This window comes from Fundulus heteroclitus, chromosome 15 (assembly GCF_011125445.2).
Source record: "Fundulus heteroclitus isolate FHET01 chromosome 15, MU-UCD_Fhet_4.1, whole genome shotgun sequence".
NCBI classification, from domain to species: domain Eukaryota; kingdom Metazoa; phylum Chordata; class Actinopteri; order Cyprinodontiformes; family Fundulidae; genus Fundulus; species Fundulus heteroclitus.
In genome coordinates, this window is record NC_046375.1 from 7,113,246 (window position 1) to 7,133,146 (window position 19,901).

General features: G+C 40.0%; 1 protein-coding gene across 1 annotated transcript in view; it reads left to right on the forward strand.

Moving 5' to 3' along the window:
- Positions 1 to 16,841, forward strand: part of fut8b (fucosyltransferase 8b (alpha (1,6) fucosyltransferase)) — a 129,586-nt gene extending 112,745 nt beyond the window's left edge. The window contains exons 7-10 of the mRNA XM_012869111.3: positions 1,280 to 1,526; positions 10,905 to 11,081; positions 12,624 to 12,774; positions 14,546 to 16,841. Of these exons, the coding sequence (XP_012724565.1) occupies positions 1,280 to 1,526; positions 10,905 to 11,081; positions 12,624 to 12,774; positions 14,546 to 14,884 (914 nt within the window). The 3' untranslated portion in view covers positions 14,885 to 16,841. The remainder of the gene's footprint in view (positions 1 to 1,279; positions 1,527 to 10,904; positions 11,082 to 12,623; positions 12,775 to 14,545) is intronic.
- Positions 16,842 to 19,901: the final 3,060 nt, after the last annotated feature.

A 19,901-nucleotide genomic window follows, 5' to 3' on the forward strand; every position in this document is an offset into this window, starting at 1 on the left:
TTCATAATCAGCCCTTTTTAACCCCTCTTCCTGGGGCCTTCTTCCAGCCAGGACCAAGCACTTGGGTTGTCCAGTTTTAGACCACAAACCACCCGCCCTTCCCTTACCGTTCAGGTCTCTTTTTTATTTAAGCCGACAGCGAACTTACTGTGAGCCTTAAAGGAAGAAGAGGTGAAGTCATAAAGCCTGATCATGATTACAAAAATTTTATTATTTTACCAGTCCTGCTAATCATCACAAATTAAAAACAGCTCTAATATACCAGGAACAAATATGTGTATAAAATGTAAAGCTTAGTTAAAAGATGACCAAAGGTTAAATTATTTCAAATCCAAATATAGGGATTCTTGCCCCTGGCATCAACCAGAGCAAATGCCTAAGTGTGGTATCTGCTGACACCAAGTCCGAGTCCGTTCATTAAGGGTAATAAAACCTTTGCCGTGTTGGTGGGTGGCTTTAAAGTGGAGTAAAATAATATTCTGCATTTCCATAGTATTGTACATTATTCACCAATGCTGCAAGTCTCTGGTGTTTTGACAGAGACAGATATTTTGTTCAAGCTGTAGTTTCTGGACGTCAGTTGCAATACGCTGCACAAAACTGTGTTAATTATCTATGTTCAAACTACTAGGATGCGGTGGTGACAATACAACACTTAAACAGCCATAGCGTTATCATTTGCTTCCAAACATACATGTATCTGTCTTGAAACATACTGTCTTACTCAAGTGCTAGACTTATGCTGGCAGGTTTGCTCTCAGTTTTGATGACTTGATAAATCATTTTAGATCATAACTCAGTGTTGTTCCAGTTCATTGTTTGCGGACAAAATTGAGATGATAAAGTTGCTTTGAAACATCATAAAAATTATTATTATTATTTTTTTTTTTTTTTTTTCCAGCAGCTTTTTGTGCAATGAATGCGGTCTGGGGATATCTGAGCACAGCCCTGGGACTTTCCCTACTGGGAAACTTGTTCATCTTTTTAGAATAAAAATTAAAACTAAAACATAGAAAAATAAAAACCAGCTAATAAAGTTTTATACCCAAGTTATCTGAAAAATGACTAAATTCCCTAAAGTCCCAATCCAGTGGGGGTATATGAGGGATTTATTTGGTAGATAAATGGGTCTGATCCAAGCCCCCACTTTTTCTTTTTTTTTTTAGACCCTAAAGGGCTGCTGTTAACATCTTAGTGCCGGATACCACTGCACACCTTCAGCTGTCCAAAAAGCGGGACTTCTCTTATCTGTTTTTTTTTTTCTTTTATTTCTATCCAGGGGAGGCTCATGATAAGGATGTTCAAGTTGTGGAGTTGCCCATTGTGGACAGCCTACACCCTCGGCCTCCCTACTTACCTCTGGCAATCCCGGAGGACCTGGCGCCGCGTCTGCACCGTTTGCATGGCGACCCGTCCGTCTGGTGGGTGTCGCAGTTCGTCAAGTACCTTGTACGCCCTCAGGCGTGGCTGGAAAAGGAGATCCAGCAGACCACCGCCAAGCTGGGCTTCAAACATCCTATCATCGGGTAAGGATACTCCGTTTTCTCTCTTTTATTTAATGTCTGCAGCCGTGCTTTTGTTCTGCGCTCATAAAGAGTCAGCCAGAGAAGAGTGTGTTACTATGATATTCTGCTACAAGAGAAGTTCTTCACGATTAAAGTAAGCAGAAATGTTTCTCATTGTAGGCTCCTGCTTTGTATTGCGGCGCTGTTGGCGTCTACTCGGCTCATGTTCATGCAAATCAACTAGTTTAAAGAAATTTCATCACTCTGTACTCATCACTCAGAGGTTTTTATTTATTTATCTTTTAAAAGCGGTTTGTTTGATCATTTCTTGTTTTTGCTGTCACCCTCAGTGACCTCGCATCAAATCAGCTCTTTCGGTTTAGCCGAGAACTTGCAGAAGTGAATGCTTGAGGCGGTTTCAAATTAAATGAAATTAGACCAGACAAGGAAACTACACTTTTTATTAGATGCAGTGGCCTGGCATCTGTTCTTTTATCTTCAATAGCCGCTGTTAATTAAGGCGGACTGTTTGCTTCATTTCCTTCGCTGTCAACCAATGTTTCAAAAAGCCAGAACATCACAATGGATTTATCAATTTGTGCTATTATTAAGCATTATTTGTCTTGTCAAAGCAGAGTATCGCTTTGCTTCAGTGACCTCTAGCCACCAGAAAAATATAAAGCACAAAAAGAGCTACATCGTGTATTTGTAAGGAACTGTCTATTTTGAAGTGATCTCACGTGCGTCTTTATGTTTTATCAAATACTATTTGTCGTGGCTAAATATAGTTTCAAATATATGCAGTGTTTGCACCTTTTTTTTTCCTAAATTTGGCTCACAGATGAGTCTGTTTGTACAGCAAGCCACAATAAAAGAGCAGCATTCTTTCCTGAAGTGAATTGTTTATAGATTAACGTTTCCCAGATCGATACACAATAAAATAAAGTATGTTATAACCTGCATAAAAACGATGGATCTCGATGTGTAGATGGCTGCGAGGCAAATCCAGAGGGACAATCTGTTTTTATTTGTGGCACACAAGCTGGGATATACACATTTCTTCGCCCATATTTAGTAGAAAATTTACAAATAACGAATGTGTGAAAGCTCCCCTATAGGAAGAATATAACAGTTGGAAAATAACAAGTCAGACTGTAAGATATTTTTATTTTGTTGTATTTTCCAATGAGATTAAAAGGAAATCCTTTATAAATGTTTTTTTTCCATCAACTAAGTATTTAATAAGAAAAACATTGTCTGACAAAAAAAAAATAATAATAATATAAAATACCCAAAACAGAATCAACTACTCAGATGCTTATTTTTAAATGCATGAATCAGGAAATGCCTGGTTTAGTTTATGGTAGTAAAAAAAAATATCTTTCATTTTACAAAACTCTCTATAAATTAGTTTTACACTTTTTACATACATTGCCCTATTGTAAAGTTAGATTGATTATCCGTATGTTGCTTTAAAGGCTGCATATTACTCTTGAATCTTCACATGAAAAGTGCAGATAATGTAATGTAATGGGGTCATTTTATCTCTATCATTACTGGTCTGTTTGGGCTGGGCCGTCTCCAGGAAATCAACGCTATTAAAAAGTGACCTGGGAATTGTAATTGTCCATTACAGCATAACCACAGTTCCCATGTGAGCGGCCAGCCCCTGTGAGGAGGGAGAGCATCCTGTCCAAATATTGCAGACCGGTTTTGAGAGCAGCTTTCTCTTAAACAGCTTGGACATTTCTTTGCTGTTTACTTGTTTACGTTGCAGCAAATCCCCGTCAGGCGCTGGTTCCACCAGCGCTCGTGTTCTGTCTGCAAGCCTTTTTTCCTATCATAAATTATTCCTCTCAGCAGCACTCTAAACCTGAATCAAAAAGACTGTGCAAATAATTCTTGGCAGTTTTTCTAACCCACATTGAACCGGAGAGCAGATGGTATGGGATTCGCTTTAAGAAGGCAATAAACATAATGACTGGTTAACTGTCAGACATTGGGAAGTCTGTAAAATGACTTTCGGGTCCTTTTTTAGATAGTTTTCAAATCTATGCAGAATCCCATGGCACTACCTCTGCCTGCCTGTTTGAGGAAGTAGTTTCAAACAAATGCTTAGACTTAGTGTAGAATGTTTTATAAAGGCATACCTGTGTCCTGTCCTTAGCTGCCTAGTTAGTGTTTTTATTTTATTTTTTCTTGTTGCTGCTTTCTGTCCTCATCTATGCCCTCAGTAGCTCCCATCATTCTTCTATCCTCTTCGACCCATCCCTCCTGCTCAGATCCCCTCATTTGTGATCGTTCCTCTGTCTTCATTTGTTCGCTCTGCTTCAGGGTTTTTCAAATGTTTTTCACGGTCGCTCTCACGTTCCCCAGGCATACAGCCGTACCCTTTTTCTCCGGCTCTCCCAGTTTTCCTCATGTCTCTATCGCTATCGCTTTGTGCTTTCCTCTCTACAACTCTCAGCGCACGACACCTATCGTCTCCCTTTTCTCTATACGTATCACACGGAGACGGGTTATTAAAATGAATCACTGGTTATAGAATAAAGGTTCTACCCCACCCCCCCCTTTTTTTTTTTTCTTTAGCTTTCTGTATTGCCACTCCACATTGCAGTTATGCTGCAAGAAGAAGCGTGTGTGTGCTTCTATTCTCAATGTGGAGGATGTAAAGGTTGAATGGAAAGAATGCCATAGAGGCAGTGGAAGGACCAGGCAACAGGAGGGCAGACTTGAGTTGACAGAGAGGGTGTCGAGAGATGTAGACCGACAGGCCCCAAAGTCTCTCAGCCGACTCACACACACGCCGCAGCCATCACCATCACTCTCGCCGGGCCGCTCCCTTTAGACCTAAGCTGCAGCCATAAACTAAGAGCAGCAGTCAATGCAATGTCAATTAGTCCAACTAACGGAGAATTAATCGTTGGCTTTGCGAGCAATGTTGATTCTCACCTTATGTAGGCACTGTGTAGGGGACAGATCGGAGTCACTAAGAATCTGGGGGGCACACGTCCATTAATTTTATCACCTTTCTTTTCCTGTGATGTGCATTTGTGGCGGAGATCAAAGGGAGTTAGTATTTGAAACATTAATAGGGTCTTGCATCGTGAAAAAAGGTCTTGAGGCCTCCATCCCTGATCAGAAGTGCAAATAAATGTTGTATTCATTCTGTTTTAACTTTGTTTTATATGCATGAAAGTGTTATTAAATATGAATACAGTCTACTTTTCCAGTCAGAATTCAGACTGTTGTTTGAATTTTCTGATTAGAAATTTAAAACTTCCGTTTTCAAAATACAAATAAAGCTATTAGTACTATTTCTGTTAATACAGATGGGAAATGGTTAATGAAGGAGTGGTGGCTTACTGGTTAGACCAGGGACCCTGTCTCTTGGAAAAGGCACAAGTTCCCCAACTTGAATCCCACAGACTGCCAATCTGGGTCCAAAAACATTTAGTATAAAAATGAAAAGAAATAAGAGCTAGAAAATCTGTAAAGTCAAATTAAAACATTTTTTAACAGTAAAACCAATATTTCAAATAAGAACAGTTTGTAGATGAAGTAGTGCAATAGTAGGGAGGAATTTAAATAATTGATATTTTAATAATTTATAGACTGTTTGTTTAACCAAAAATTGGAGAGATTGCTTATCTGCAGATCTATTCTAACCTTGCCTGCAAGATTAATTCTTACGGTATTTATGCTTTCACAAACACACAAGAATCTAACTTGTACCGCTCCAGCTTCATCTGTTTGTGTCTGAACCAAAAACGGTTCGGACCAATCATGTTTCAGTATTGTACTTTAAGGCGGGACATACCTGTACGTCAAAAGCGAGAGCTGACGAGCCCACAGCTGAACCAAAATAAACATGGCAGCGCATGAGGACACGCGTAGGTGCTGCTCTCACATCTGTTTTGAAACAATTCACGATTTCATCTTTGAAAGAAGATCAGCAAGAAGTGCCTTAACTAGCTTATCTTTTTCTGGTTTCACATTATAGTGCTGCTTACGTTTTAATTTGATACCATGATTGGCTAAAACCAACCTTTGGTAGGCAGGCACTAGGTGTCGCTTCACCCAATCAGTTTGGAGACTTCTGCTCCTTTCCCCGAACGGATTCGATAGGAGCAGTACCAGATTGATAATGTGCAGAACCTTGAGTGCTGCACATTATCGATCTGGCTGGCCAAGTTACGTCTATTCACGAGAATGAGACAGGATTGAGAAAGACTTTTGCTGTTTTCACAAATGGAACAAAAAACTATCAGATCATAAACTGTGTTTTGTTTCGATTCTATAAATTGGGTAATATGTTTATTTATTATTTCTGTTCCTCACCTGCCTTAAAATGAAATAAGAAATGATTAAGAACAAAGTCAAATTGATGGTGGGAAAAAAGGTAAAATCAATAAACTGGTTCAAATGACAGTTTCCCAACAACCTGCAACCATGTGTTGTTCAAATGATCTTAAAAAGTTTTCTGACGTTCTTTTATGTAGGATATAAACATTATGTGAACATACATTTGATGTATGTGACTCCTGTCAAACCTGTTTGGTAAGAACAAGAGGAGCAGGTTGAGGACTCTGGTCCACCTTTTTGGGGCAAACAGGTGAAATAAAGAATATCAAATACATGGATGGAACAAAAATAACAAAATCAGGGCTCGATGAGCAGGGCTCGATGGCTCACTGTGTTAGAATATTCTGAGCCATGTTTTTTTCTACTGTTGCACTCACCATATGCCAGTTCAATTGAAAGCAGTGGGTGACTTTGAAGTGACATGATCCATTTCAAACTGAGAATACGCTTTGGAAGTGTTAAAGTTGTGCAATCTTTGCTGCTCCTCTTGCGTCTCCTTGCAACCCTGACAGCTTACTAAAGCACTTTACTTTGACTGCTCTTTTAATTCCTCATTATCTATAATTTTAGGCAATACGGAAGAGTCTTAACAGCAGCTCTGGCATGTTTTGATGTCAAAGCACATGTTGCGTAAGCATTGAGTTTGTAGCTGTTACGTCTGTAATTATAAGCTGTTTTCTAAAGACTCAAACCCTAATGGAAACTGTGGTTCGGAAAGCCAAGTGGCCCTGAGTTCCCGTTGTCCCCTCAGCCGGCTTCTGATTGACAGCCAGAGCCCTGAGGTCAGTCTCCAACAAATAATTTATTCAGTCTGCGTGCTATTGTCGCAGTCTGCCAGAATCAGCACTTGCTGCGCCTTGTGTGGGTGTGTTTGATGCCGTTAATGTATGCTTTTACGCCCACCATGAGCATCTCCCTGCCTTGCCAATACTGTATGAATAGACGGGAATGAATCGAATTACTATAGCGGCAGTGTGGGAGAGTGCCTCTGGGTTCGAAAGAGAAAAGGTTGGGGTAGCCAAGAGATGCGCAGTACGTCACAACGGTCTCGGTCGCTCTGATAGACAGAAAAGGGAAGGTGGGGGGGGAAAAAAAGAGGTTTCACAGGAACAAAGAAATGCAGACATGAAAGAAGGAGGTGAGCAGGTGGAAGGGATCCTCACACAGCCTGATGTCAGGACCTCTGTCCGATCGCAGACAGAGAGACCAAATGAAACGCTCCAACATCCGTGTCACCCACTCAACCTTCTGTTCTCACCTCCATTCTCTTGCTTGTGTTTGCCGTGTAAATAAATCAGAGCAGCCTTGAACAGGCACTGATTGATCTCTTGCCAGAAGTAGAAATTAGGAACAGCTTGTTTATTCTTTTTCTTTGAACCTTGGAGGCATTTTTTATTTGTGCCTTTGCTTGATTCTTACAAAGGAAGTGGAGGCAACGTAAAGGTTAAGAGAAGCTGTTCCAATTCCTAAATCAGTTGACAGATGTTGGACAGTTGAAAGACTTCAATTCTTCAATGGATCCTTGATCTAAAGGATGCGTTGTGCAGTTCCTGCAAGGAAGATGTGCAGATGTTTGCTTGCTAGAAATGTGTGAAACACCAGTGTCATTGTCAACAGAAAAGTATTTTTTACCTTACCATAGGCTGAGAAGTTGCAATAAAGTCCCTGCTCCAAAATGGACTCCTTCGAGCTCAACAAAAATTTGCATGTACCCCAAGTACAGGCTGAAGGCCTTCTGGAGAAACCCTAAATGACAAGAATGTTTAGAGAAGTGCAGGGTTCCTACACGGTCTTTAAAAAGTCATAAACTTCCTTTTATCCAGAAAATATTCCTCTACAGGTCTGGAAAAGTATGGAAAACAGGACACTAAAAATGGTTTTATGAAATATGAGAATCTAATTTTTTACTAACATTTTGCATTTCATATCGTTTAATATTTCAGTTCCATGATCTTTCTTAGATTTGCCACACCACAGATGGAGTTTAAAATTTGTTATCCATCAATATTTGGTTTCTTGAGGTACTGACTGAGAACCAAAACCTAAATGCACTCGGGAGTAACAAAAGGCAGAAGGGTTTTTTTCGGGGTTCTAGACACATGTACCTTTCGTTTTTAAACCTGGTCAAGAATGGGGGTTGCAGCATCATGCATTGAGGCTGTTTCACCACCACCTAGACTAGTGCGTTACACAGAGTGGTTTTAAAAACAAGCAAGGACAACCTCCAAATCTTCATCTTCACTTTAAATCATCTGCCAGCCAGTTGAGTTGCATGGTCCAACTGGATGCTGATCCCAAACAAATCACACCTGGTTTTAAAATTTATTGAACGGCTAACATCGAGCTACTAGAACATCTCTAACCTTAACCCGGCTGGTTGGTTAACAACGTTCATTCATCACCCCACTGAGAGTTTCCTAACTTCGAATGTTTCCATGAATACTTAACCCGATGGATGGGTCGGGCGGCTCCTATGGGGAAAATGTGAAAATACTCGCTCAGTTTTCCTACTTAAATGGGAGGTCTTTCAGAATTGGAAATTTCATTTACTCCCTGAGGCTGAAAGTCACAATGGAGATTCAAGGCCGGGTAATTTTGCCATTGAATAATTCAGCATAGAAAGACATTTTGTTTCATCTTCCATCAGTCTGAGCGATATTTCTGTGCCAGAGAGGGAGTTCTTGGTTTTTTATTGTTGTGCTTTTTATGTTTTCAAGCCGTGCTCTTATCTTTACATGTAAAGCCGTGACCACAATCTTTCTGTTTTTTTCCCCTCCTTCCTCCCTGGAAGCAATAAATGCTAAAAAGAATGACAACTGGGCTCATTATTCCTTTTCTTTTCTCCATCTTTGTATCTCACTATGGTTCCTACTATAGTTCTCTGCTCCGCCACAGTTTCGTCATCGACTTTTCCCTTTGAGTTTGTCTTTTCTCCTACTGTTGTGTTTACAGCAACTGTGAAAGAATTCCTAAAGCATATTATAAAAGTTTTTTTTCTTAATCTTTTTTTTATTTGATTGGAAAACAATGGTATAACTTTTAAACAAACGTCAGGAAATTACATGCTTAGTAGAGCATTAATGTAATGCCATTTTTGCCCCTTCTTTTAAATTTTTCATGTTAGTTATCAATTCCTTTATTTCCAATTTTATTCATGTGAAAACATAATGTTGTGTTTGTTGCACATCGTTTCCATCAACTAATTAACATTCTTACAAGTCCATTTTTACTTATTTTCCCTTGTTGTAATTCACATCAAAGTAGATTTATACCTAAAAAATTTATTGCAACAAAAAAGTTAATCAAATTTATTTTATGGACTGGGAGCTTCTTTGTATTGTACTAGAAACACATATTTTATTCTGTAGATCAAGTTACCCTTAATCATCACAATGGACTGTGAGAAATTATCCATTTTTGGAGGCGGGCATTACAAAACAAAGTTGAACCTCTGCTCCAGTAAAGACAAGAAATCAAAGAGGAAGAACATTTTTATGATTTTATTTTGACATTAAAAGCAGATTACACTTTTTTGCACTAAAGTTGGAACTACATTGAAAGTACAGTTTTTATGAGACGTTAACTTACACCCATCATGGGCAAGATTGTCAATAAATTAGCTTTCTTAATCATTGTTTTTGCAATTTTTTATTTCTGGGTGGACAACCAACTTGATTTAACTATGAAAGAAACATTTTCATTTGCATGTTTGAATTCATTATGCTTTTCCTTTGTTTTGCAATTTGAAGCCTACCACATAGAATAGGAATAATACGAATAAGACTTGCTTTTTTTTCCCGCAATGGGAAAAGTTAGCTCTAAAAAAACACCAGGAGTAGAAGATAAGGGTAAATACCAGAGTCAATATTGAACAAAGTAGAAAAAAACTTTGACTGTTGAAAAAAAACTCCAAACTATTTACATAGCACACAATAATAGAACATGCAATAGTTACATAACGTATGATAATACAATATGCTATCTGCATGGTAGTGCAGCAACATCCCAGCTAAGGTGTGTGCAAGTTACCTTAGTATTTGGGAACAGTGTAAATAATTAATGGTTGAATTATAAGCCAAGTGTGTTCTGGAGAAAGCTTTTGATCAGATAAGATGACATTTAAGCTATTTGACCAAAACGAGATAATATTAGAGAAGTCAATGTGAGGCTTTCAAACTAAAGAACCACCTGTCAAGCAAAGTGACTTTAGTATCATGATGAGGGCCTGTTTCACTCCCAGTGGTTCTAATGCCAGCATAGAGAGGATGAAGGAACTTCACATCAAATCAACAATTATCCAGACAAAATTTGGATACTACAGGGTGTTTCAGGAGAACAGTGATGGAGTCTGTAAACTGTGTCTATAATCATGGCTATACCAGGAAAACAACCAGTTCAACTAAGACATTTTTTGCCAAGAGGGATCAGATGTCCAGCCGCATCATACCATATTTGCTGATGATTAAAAAAAAAAAGATTGTAGTTGAGGTGTTAATATTTATATATTAGCAGAAATGTATGTTTTTATATAATATATATATATATATATATATATATATATATATATATATATATATATATATATATATATATATAGATTATTATTTGGCCACAAGTTGGCTGTCTGAAACATAAAACAACAAATTTTAAAATCATATTTTCATCATCATTCGTAAAATCTTATTTTAGACAATCTTTCACATTTGTTGTATTGTTATTTTCATGATTACAGATTTTCAGATTGCTGTAACTATTTTCTGCAAGTCGATAGGAATAATGTTACATTGAGTAGTTTTTAAGCTAATATTTTCATTTAAAGACAGCACATAGACTTTATTTTGTACAACATTGATCTGCAAAATAATTTGTGTTCTGTTGTGACTTGCCATTCTTCTTCCTTCAATTTAGCCAGTTTTCAATTTGTCTGTGGAGAAAAGAACATCAAGTACACAACTAAGCAAAAATGTCTCAACCGATAGTAGCTGTGAGCTGCAGTACTAGTCTGTATCATCATCTGTATTTGTGTTTTTGTAGGGTCCATGTGAGGAGGACAGATAAAGTGGGAACAGAGGCAGCCTTCCACCCCATAGAGGAGTACATGCAGCACGTGGAAGAGCAATTCCAGCTTCTGGCCAGACGCGTCAATCTTGACAAGAAGCGCGTTTATTTGGCCACAGACGATCCCTCCCTGCTGCAAGAAGCTAAGACCAAGTGAGTGCTTTTGTGTCTTGCCCCTATTCACATCTAAAGTGCAGGGAAAACGTACTCCAACCCCCACCCAGGTCTTACTTTTGTTATCACATTTAAAAGTTTCAAAGACAAGCCGAGTGAAGACAAAGACCTTTTTACTAACAGTGAATCCTTTTTTTTTTTTTTAGATAAAAATGATGCTCAAGCCATTTCTGAAAATATGACTGCCCCACTTCTTCGATCGTGGCTTAAGTGTGACTAAAAACGTTTTTGGTTTAAATACCTCAACTCATGCCTGTAGAATAAATAAATCACTTAAATACAATGTGTCTGATGACGTGAAGCTGGCTAAAACGTCTCAGAAAGGAACTCTTCATGACCTCGATCTAAAAAAGGTCACAAGTCATTGACATCTATTGGCCCAGAAAGAGTACCAAAGCCTTTTTTAAGCCTTTGGGACTCCAGGGCCTCGTTTTAGAAGAATGGCCGATCTACCCAGAGTAGAAAGCAGCTACTGTGAGTAGCTCTACCTCATGCTGTCATACTGAGCGTTTTTTTTGGTTTTGGAACAGGTGATATAAATCAGGTAACTAAACTCAGTGTCCAGTCAACCCCAAGTTAAAGCATGAAAACAAGCCCTCATCAATGGAACGCATATAACGTGATTCACCACCTTATGTAGCTGCTCAAATCAAGTGGAAAATATACACATTTTAAGAAAATGTTGCTTACTTTTAGTTCCCTTTTTGCAGTGTAGTGAAGGCATAAGGAGAATGTGAAGACATAATTAACAAAAAGAAACAAAAAAGCGAGTTAGCAGCAGAGAATCGCTGAAAATGTCAATGCCTGAGTGATATCAGTGTTATCTGACGGAGAATTAAAGCTGTATTCTCACACTACGCTCATTCAACACCCAAAAACGTGAGGCGCTTTGATTACGCATCTAGGTGCAACCCGACAGGCGTAAAAAGGACGTGACAGCACATCAAGAAGAAGTATGAAAATACAGTTTAATCCGGTAAGGTCCAGTCATAAATTAATCTTATGTTTAACCTTAATCAACTAAAGCAGTCTTTGCCTGTATTCAACATATGCAATTAATGATGGGATGGTGTGAGTGAAATAATGGCTGTAAATGTGCCGTTATTTAAGTGAAGAAATGTCCTGTGGCCCTAACGGTATTGGGTGGGAGAAACCCTAAAAAACATGCAAGTGATGGAATGTGAGTGCCATGCAGCCAATTAAACCTAAAATATATGAATGGAAAATTAAAGCTGCAAGTTTCAAAATTAGATATGGAATAAATTATTGCTTTCATTCTGTGTAGTTCTTTTATTAATGTTGTGGGTCTCTGACTATGGAACACCATTAAACTCTACTATAACTGAGTGCAACAATAACATTCCTGACAGCGCGACATACAGCTGCCTCTAAAAGATTTTTCTGCATCACTTACGTTATTAAAAAGCTGCCGTTGGCATAAAAACAAAGTGCAGCACAAAGAAATTGTTCAGAATATATCTTAGTTTGTTCATCTTTTTTTTAATTTATTTTTTTATTCAGGTATCCGGACTATGAGTTCATCAGCGATAACTCCATCTCGTGGTCGGCGGGTCTTCATAACCGTTACACCGAGAACTCACTGAGAGGCGTCATCCTGGACATCCACTTTCTGTCTCAGACTGACTTCCTGGTCTGCACGTTCTCCTCACAGGTCAGCTCACAGCAGCTCACATGCAGAGATGGCTGGAAACAGTAAATGTGTGCATTCTAAAATGAAACTAAAGGTCTTAGTGGCGTTTATTGGACTGTGAACAAACGAATAATCTTGAAAGCAATAAATTTGATGGATGGGTCACAATTCCGTTGCAGCAGTAAGTAACAAATGGTCTAGAGTTGCGTGATTTATTTAAAAAAAAATGTATATATAAATGCTTGGAGTAAAAAAAGTAATCATATCACTATCTGGTTTTCTGGTAATTTCCTCTACAGTGTCCATACTTTGTAGTTTGGGAACATTAAGAAATTAAAATGACGCCAGAGCAGACGTTCTTTATTAGAAAGGTCATGCAAGGCAAAATGTCCTTTCAAACCAACAGTAACGTATTTTACAGCTGGAAAAAATGAGAATCAACAGTTGCTGTTTTCAACTTTGTCACAAGCCAAACTGGAACAGCTTCATTAAAGGCACTCATGGGATCGTCAACAAGCCCATTGTCCTCTTTTTCCTCACATGTTTCAAAGCGCAGAAACAACCCATTTACTCCAGCTTTGATGCCACATCACTCGTTGGATTATCTTGGTCTCTAAAGTCCTGTTTATTTCAAATTGTGATGTGAAGTGGAGAGGGCATATTCTGGGGCGAGAAATAGAGTGGGAGCTCCTTAATATCTGCTTACATTCCTGGTTTATAAACCCACATCAAACATCGCACCAGAAAGAGGTGCTCGGCTTTGATCTTTGTTTTCTATAGAAATAAATTAGCATCACCATGACAGCGCCATACAGTGCCTTGCAAATCTATGCGTGCCGCTTAACCTTTTTCACCTTTTGTCACATTACAACCGCACACTTGAATTTATTGTATTTGCATTCTATGTGATAAACTAGCACAAAGTATCGCTTCATTTTGAAGTAGAAGAGAAATAAAATATTTTCTTACAAGAGAAATAAATGTGAAAATTGTGCCCTAGTTTTGTATTCAGCCCCCCAGGCTCAATACTTTGTAGAACCACCTTCTTCTACAATTTCTTTACCGGCTTTACACACGAGGAGACTGATGAGAATGAAGCATTTTCAGGTCTTGCCAAAGATGCCCAATCAGATTTAAGCCTGGCCTTTGACTAGGCCACTACAACACATGAATATGCTTTGATCTCAACCATTCCAGTGTTGCTCTGTGTGCATGTTTAGGATGCATCTCCTACTGGACAGTGAAATTCTGCCGCAGTCTCAAATGTTTTGCCGCTTGTAGCAGTTTTGTTTCATTTATTTAGCCCCATCTATGCTCCCAACAACTCAGACTGTCTTCCTGTTCCCTACTTCTCCACATCTCCCTGTCTGCTGTGTTTCTCGATCGTCATGATGCTTTTTCTCAACTAATGTTCTGTAAAGAAAAAAATGAGGTGTTCGTAGATCAACTGGATCTCTGCTGAGATTAAATTAGACACAGATGGACCCTGTTTACTTTTTAGGCAGATTGTGTCTCCTATATTTATAGATATCAGGATAAAAATGACTGAATAAAACTTTTCAGGTTTTGATTTGTAAAAAATTTGGAACACCAAGTATCATTTTCCGTCAACTAAACGACGTGAGCCAAAATCCATCTAAAGAGATTGAAGCTTGTGGTTGTTATGTGGAAAAGTTCAAGGGGTATGAATAATTTGGAACAGCACTGTATTCCGCACATTTATAAAGCTCCTGTAGCCTATTCTTTTCAATTAGACTGTGAAAATAATCTCTGGTTGTGCTTCTTTTGTCAGGTTTGCCGTGTGGCCTATGAGATCATGCAGACTCTCCATCCGGACGCCTCCTCCTATTTCTACTCCCTAGATGACATCTACTACTTTGGAGGTCAGAATGCCCACAATCAGATCGCCATCTACCCGCACCAGCCACGCAACAGCGAGGACATTCCCCTAGAGCCTGGCGACGTGATAGGCGTGGCCGGCAACCACTGGGACGGATACTCCAAAGGCATCAACCGCAAGCTGGGTCGCACCGGCCTCTACCCCTCCTACAAGGTCAAGGAGAAAATTGAGACGGTGAAGTACCCACTGTACCCTGAGGCAGACAAACTGCTCACCTCTCAAAACAAGTAAAAAAAAAAAAAGAGGATAATAGGAAAAAAAAAGAAGAGTATGGAGAGACACGTGGTCTCCAGTTCCAGGGAAGGAGGCTGCTTTTTTTTGTACAGAACAAAGAGGCGTACTCGCTACGCTAAGCTGAGAAAAAAAAGAAAAAGCCTGCACCCAGGGTTGATTGGAACAAAATGCACTCTGTATGTGTGTGTATGAGTGCGTGTTTTGTTTCTTTGAACGTGTGTGTGTGTGTGTGTTTGTGTGGGTGCGTGTGTGTGTGTGCGCGCACTTTTGTAAATGCCTGTGCATATGTCAGGTCATGGAAGACTTGCACCCTACCACTGCTCCCCCTCCCCAGTGCTCCCACCTGACGTTGTGACGTCGGGTTTGTAGAGATACGTAGACATGAACGTTGATTTTTAAAACAAAGGATGGAAAAAAATAAAAAAAACTATGAAGATCTCCACGCAATCGGACCGAGCTGTCCGTCCTGAAACAACACTGGGACTACTGTAAGCCTGGCACGCCCCAGTATGAGCTTCGAATCAATGACTGAAGAAACAAACAAAAAAAAAATCAAGTTACGTGTTTTGATTTTTATTTAATTTTATCCAGTGGTTTTGATTCTAATCTTGCCTTTTTTTTTCCTCATGTATTTTTCTTTGTCTTTTGTTTACTGAATGTACTGTATTCTCTTCTTGCCATGCTTCTTGTCATTTCACCATGCTTCCTCCATTTCCTGTCATCATGTGCAATTAATTTTACAGAAACCACATTGTGCTTTTATCTAGTGTGTTTAACCGTCTTAATTTGATGCGTCTGGGGCTTATGTATTGTATACTGTAGAGTGTGTGTGGAAGAGGGCGAACGCGAGAGAGGATGTTGTTTGATCATGTGTGCCTGTGTGTGTGAGGTTTAAATCTAACGCCTTGCTCATATTGAATGCGGTGCGGGTTGCGGCCATGATCCAGTTCTGTTTTTTCCACAAACCCCGAGTCACATTGCTCCTGGGCCAGCTGCGGCTCCGGTTGCGGAAACTCCACTGGCGAGAACAGAAGTTCATGTTGTCCTTTCTGTTGCTATCCCTCATAAATGATTAAAAAACAGCCATGATTTTAATTTTTTAGGGCAAAACTCATTGTCCGTGTGCTTAAATATCCTATTTCATCCTCCAAAAGCCCCTCTGTCTCCTCGTGTTGCTGTGTCGCCGTTTTGTTTACACTAGTCAAGCTGGCTAAGTTGGTGCGGTGATTGTATTTTGAAATTCACTGCAACTTTATCCTGTATAGCACCTGACGTTTCCTGTTTAGCTCATGAAACGCAGGAGCTGAAACAGGTAAGCGCTGCGACGCCCGGCTAAACTTCCTTCTTGCAGAATTTTTCGCAGAGACGCACGGCCTCGGTTGCCAGACCTGCAACCGCGTGCAACTGATACTGATGAGTGGGAACATTGATTTTTAATTATTTGGGTTCCTTGCGGCACCGCAACCGTATTTGCACCGCATTCAATGTAAGCCCGGCGTAAGGGGCCATGTCATGACCATGTGCCTGGTTATTGGTTTTTGTATTTCTGAACGAACAGCGTTCAGGCAGCGACGGTGGGGACTCTGATTGGCCCTTAGCACTTGGATCAAACCACAAACACCAGTCACTCCACTGTTCACTATAACAAACAATAATTAGGTTGAACGGAGAATGGTGAACGACACGATACACGAGCTATTCTAAGGCTTACCCAAAAGAAGCACTCCAATAATGATGATAATGTCCTATTTTTGCCATTTTTGCTGCCTCCACCATTGTTGTTTGTTTTCCTTTTTTTTTTTCTTTGCTGGTTCAAAATAAAAGAGTAGCTATATGGGTTGTTTTTAAAACGTACTATATCAAAATCCCCACCATGAAGGCTTTTTTCATAACTTATGTTCTCGGGCATTGTCTTTGATAACCACAAATAAAATAAACTTGAGAAACAAACACATTTTCCCTCTGGTCTGATCTTTTTTTTTTACCTTCTGCAACTATCCATCCTGCCCTATGATGGACTGGCGACGTGTCCAGGGTGTACCCTGCCTCTTGCCTACTGAGATAATGCAGGTTTAGAAAATAGACTGATGAAATGGATAGAACTATCCATCCATTTATCCATTCTTTTTCATTCGGGAATGGTCCACTGTGATGTATTTAGCTACCAACATGACTAGTAGTGGCAAAAAGCTTCCACCCGTCCAACATGAATAGTTTGGCAGTGTGTAAATTACTCTTCAAAATACCTGTAGTTAGATGATTACCTCTGATAGAGCTTTGGTTTAACCTTTTGAAATCTGTGAAGGCAGGTTATTCCTATACTTTTTTCCTGAAAGGCTTGGCAGTGAAGTTGATTTGTAGTAGATTTACACAATTGGCTGTCATGTTGGTAGTTACCTAAATCACAATTCAGTTTCCTATTATCCAAGATTGGGTCCCAAAGATAACAAGGAGAGAAACCCGGATATCCTTCCCTCCATCAACACATTTAATTTTGTTCTGGGGAATCCCAAGGAAGTACAAGACCAGAAGGGATTTATAGTCCCTCCAGCAAGCAGTTCTGACCGGGGGTCACCCAGCTCCCCCAGTACTCCACCCAGCTGACTACTTTTCCCCACAATGACAAGAGCTCTTCAACCCACCTCTAAGGCTGAGACCGGGTTCTGTAATATAAGAAGCTCATCTCAGCCTTTTTGTTTTCTGGGATCTTGTCCTTTTGCTTATGATCCATACCTGATGAAAGAAGGAGATATTTCCAAACAGGTAAGAGGATCAATGTTTGTAAATCTTTACCAAGAGAAAACAACTTTACAGTTTGAGGAACGAGGAGAAATTAAAGAGAAGGTAGGCATACCACAGCCCTGATGTGGACAGGTGTCTGGTGTTTGATAAAAACCAATTGAGCTCGGTTTGATGCTTTCCAGGGTTGGATCTGAGTAGATGCAGTGAGTGAGAGTGGAAAGACATGTGAGAGGCTAAGGTGGGCCAGGCAAGGAACCTTGCAAGCAGCATAGGAGTTCCGAACCAATACTCAGACACCAACTGGGGAAACAGCATGAACCAGACGACCTAACATGAAAGGACCCTTAAAGTCAGTGGTGAGGGATGGATCCACTCTGAAGGCGTTGGAGACGAATGGTTTAATCTGTGAGACATGAAACACTGGATGTACTCTGAGATGGGAGGGAAGCTTGAGGCGGACGTTGTAAGGATTTATGATGGTGTCAATCTCAAAAGGATCCAGAAACAAGCGGAAAATCCTTGGATGACAGCCAAACCCATTCTCAATTCACACAGCTTGATTTATTAAATCAAGCTGTGAGCATAATATCTGGGGTTTGTTTCTGCTTGCCAAGTTATCTTTAAGCCTCTCACTAAGCGTGTCATGGAACGCCCCTTTGAGACCATGATCATTCCAAGCTTTGTGAAACCAAGGCTGCATCCAAAAAGGTCTTTTTGGTAAGGACTCTTTAGCCAAAGCAGAAGTGCATTAGCGGTTGCCATGATAAGTGCTGTGCGAAAACTACTACCACAAACTACATTACTAGTTTGAACCCTCGGGTGCTGGAAGAACCTGGGCCAGCTAAGCAAATGGAGTCCACCGGGAACAGTCCAAGACACAAAGATCTGCCAGGCCAGTCAGGACCACAGGCACGATGAAAGCCTTGGCAGGGCCCTCATCCCCACCCCCCTCCCAATACCAACCCCTATTCTCACCTGTCTTACCTGTGCTATGTCTCACCTGTACTCCCACAACCCCAGCCCAGTAAGTCTCAGCCATGACAGCATCTGGTCCACTCATCAGGCCAGGGATAACACTGCCTCAGTAGCAGCATCGGCATACCCCAGTAACAATGGTGCAACCCTAAGACAGATCACCCGCTATTACCATCTAATGTAGAACAGATTACTGGATCAATGTGTGCTTCTGTGCTTTTTGTCTCTCTTGTTGTGTCTCTGCTCTGTCTTCTCTAACCCCCAGTCGGTTGAGGCAGATGACCGTTCACACTGAGCCCGGTTCTGCTGGAGGTTTTCCTTCCCGTTAATGGGGAGTTTTTCTTTACACAGTCGCTTCACGCTTGCTCAGTATGAGGGAATGGTGCAAAGCCATGGACAATGCAGACAACTCTCCCTGTGGCTCTACGCTTCTCCAGGAGTGAATGCTGCTTGTCGGGACTTTGATGCAATCAAATGGTTTCCCTTATATAGGAAATTTTTGACCAATCTGTATAATATGATTGAACTTGACTTTGTAAAGTGCCTTGAGAAGACATGTTTCATGAATTGGCGCTTGTGAGGGATTTACCCCCTCACTAACAGATGTTAACAGGCATCTGCTGGTTTTAAAGTAATTGAGTATTTGGGGAAAGGTTTATTTGTATTTGATGTAACTTTATGAACTTGTTTTGTTCTCACCACTCTTTTTTTCTTTGAGGTCACCTGGTCAGGTGTTGCCATGGAAGCGCGCCCATGAGCAGTACTAATAAGGACCTGGTGTTGTCAATCAGCCTCATGAGGGAAAATCCATTTTGATTGAGATGGAGGGGAGATGTTTTGGTTTTTGTCTAGGATTTGGAGTATTGTTTTGATTTGTTGAAGTTGAATGTAAATTGTATTTTTTGTTTTTTTTTCCTCTAGAGGTTTTAATTAAGTTTGTTCCCTAAATAGAAATTGTAAATGTTGTAAAGGTTTTCACCCCTGTTACTTTTTAGTTGGTACAGGCTGGTTCTTTAAGAGCTGGGTTGTTCCAATATGGGAGAGTCTGGTTTTTTTGTTTGTCCTGCACTGTTGGAGAAAGTGGAATCCCTGCTCCTCTGCTGTATAATGTAAGGTCTGCCTTTTCACCTTTTTTGCAAATGTCTATAAAAAAAAGAAACGGAGCTCTACAATTTTTGGACTCAGTCTGATTTTTTTTCCCTTTTTGTGTGTTTTCTGCACTATACCGGTCATTTTGAAGTCCCTAAGGTTTTTGCTTTGGCATGTAAATCCTTACAGCGCTATATAAATAAAACTG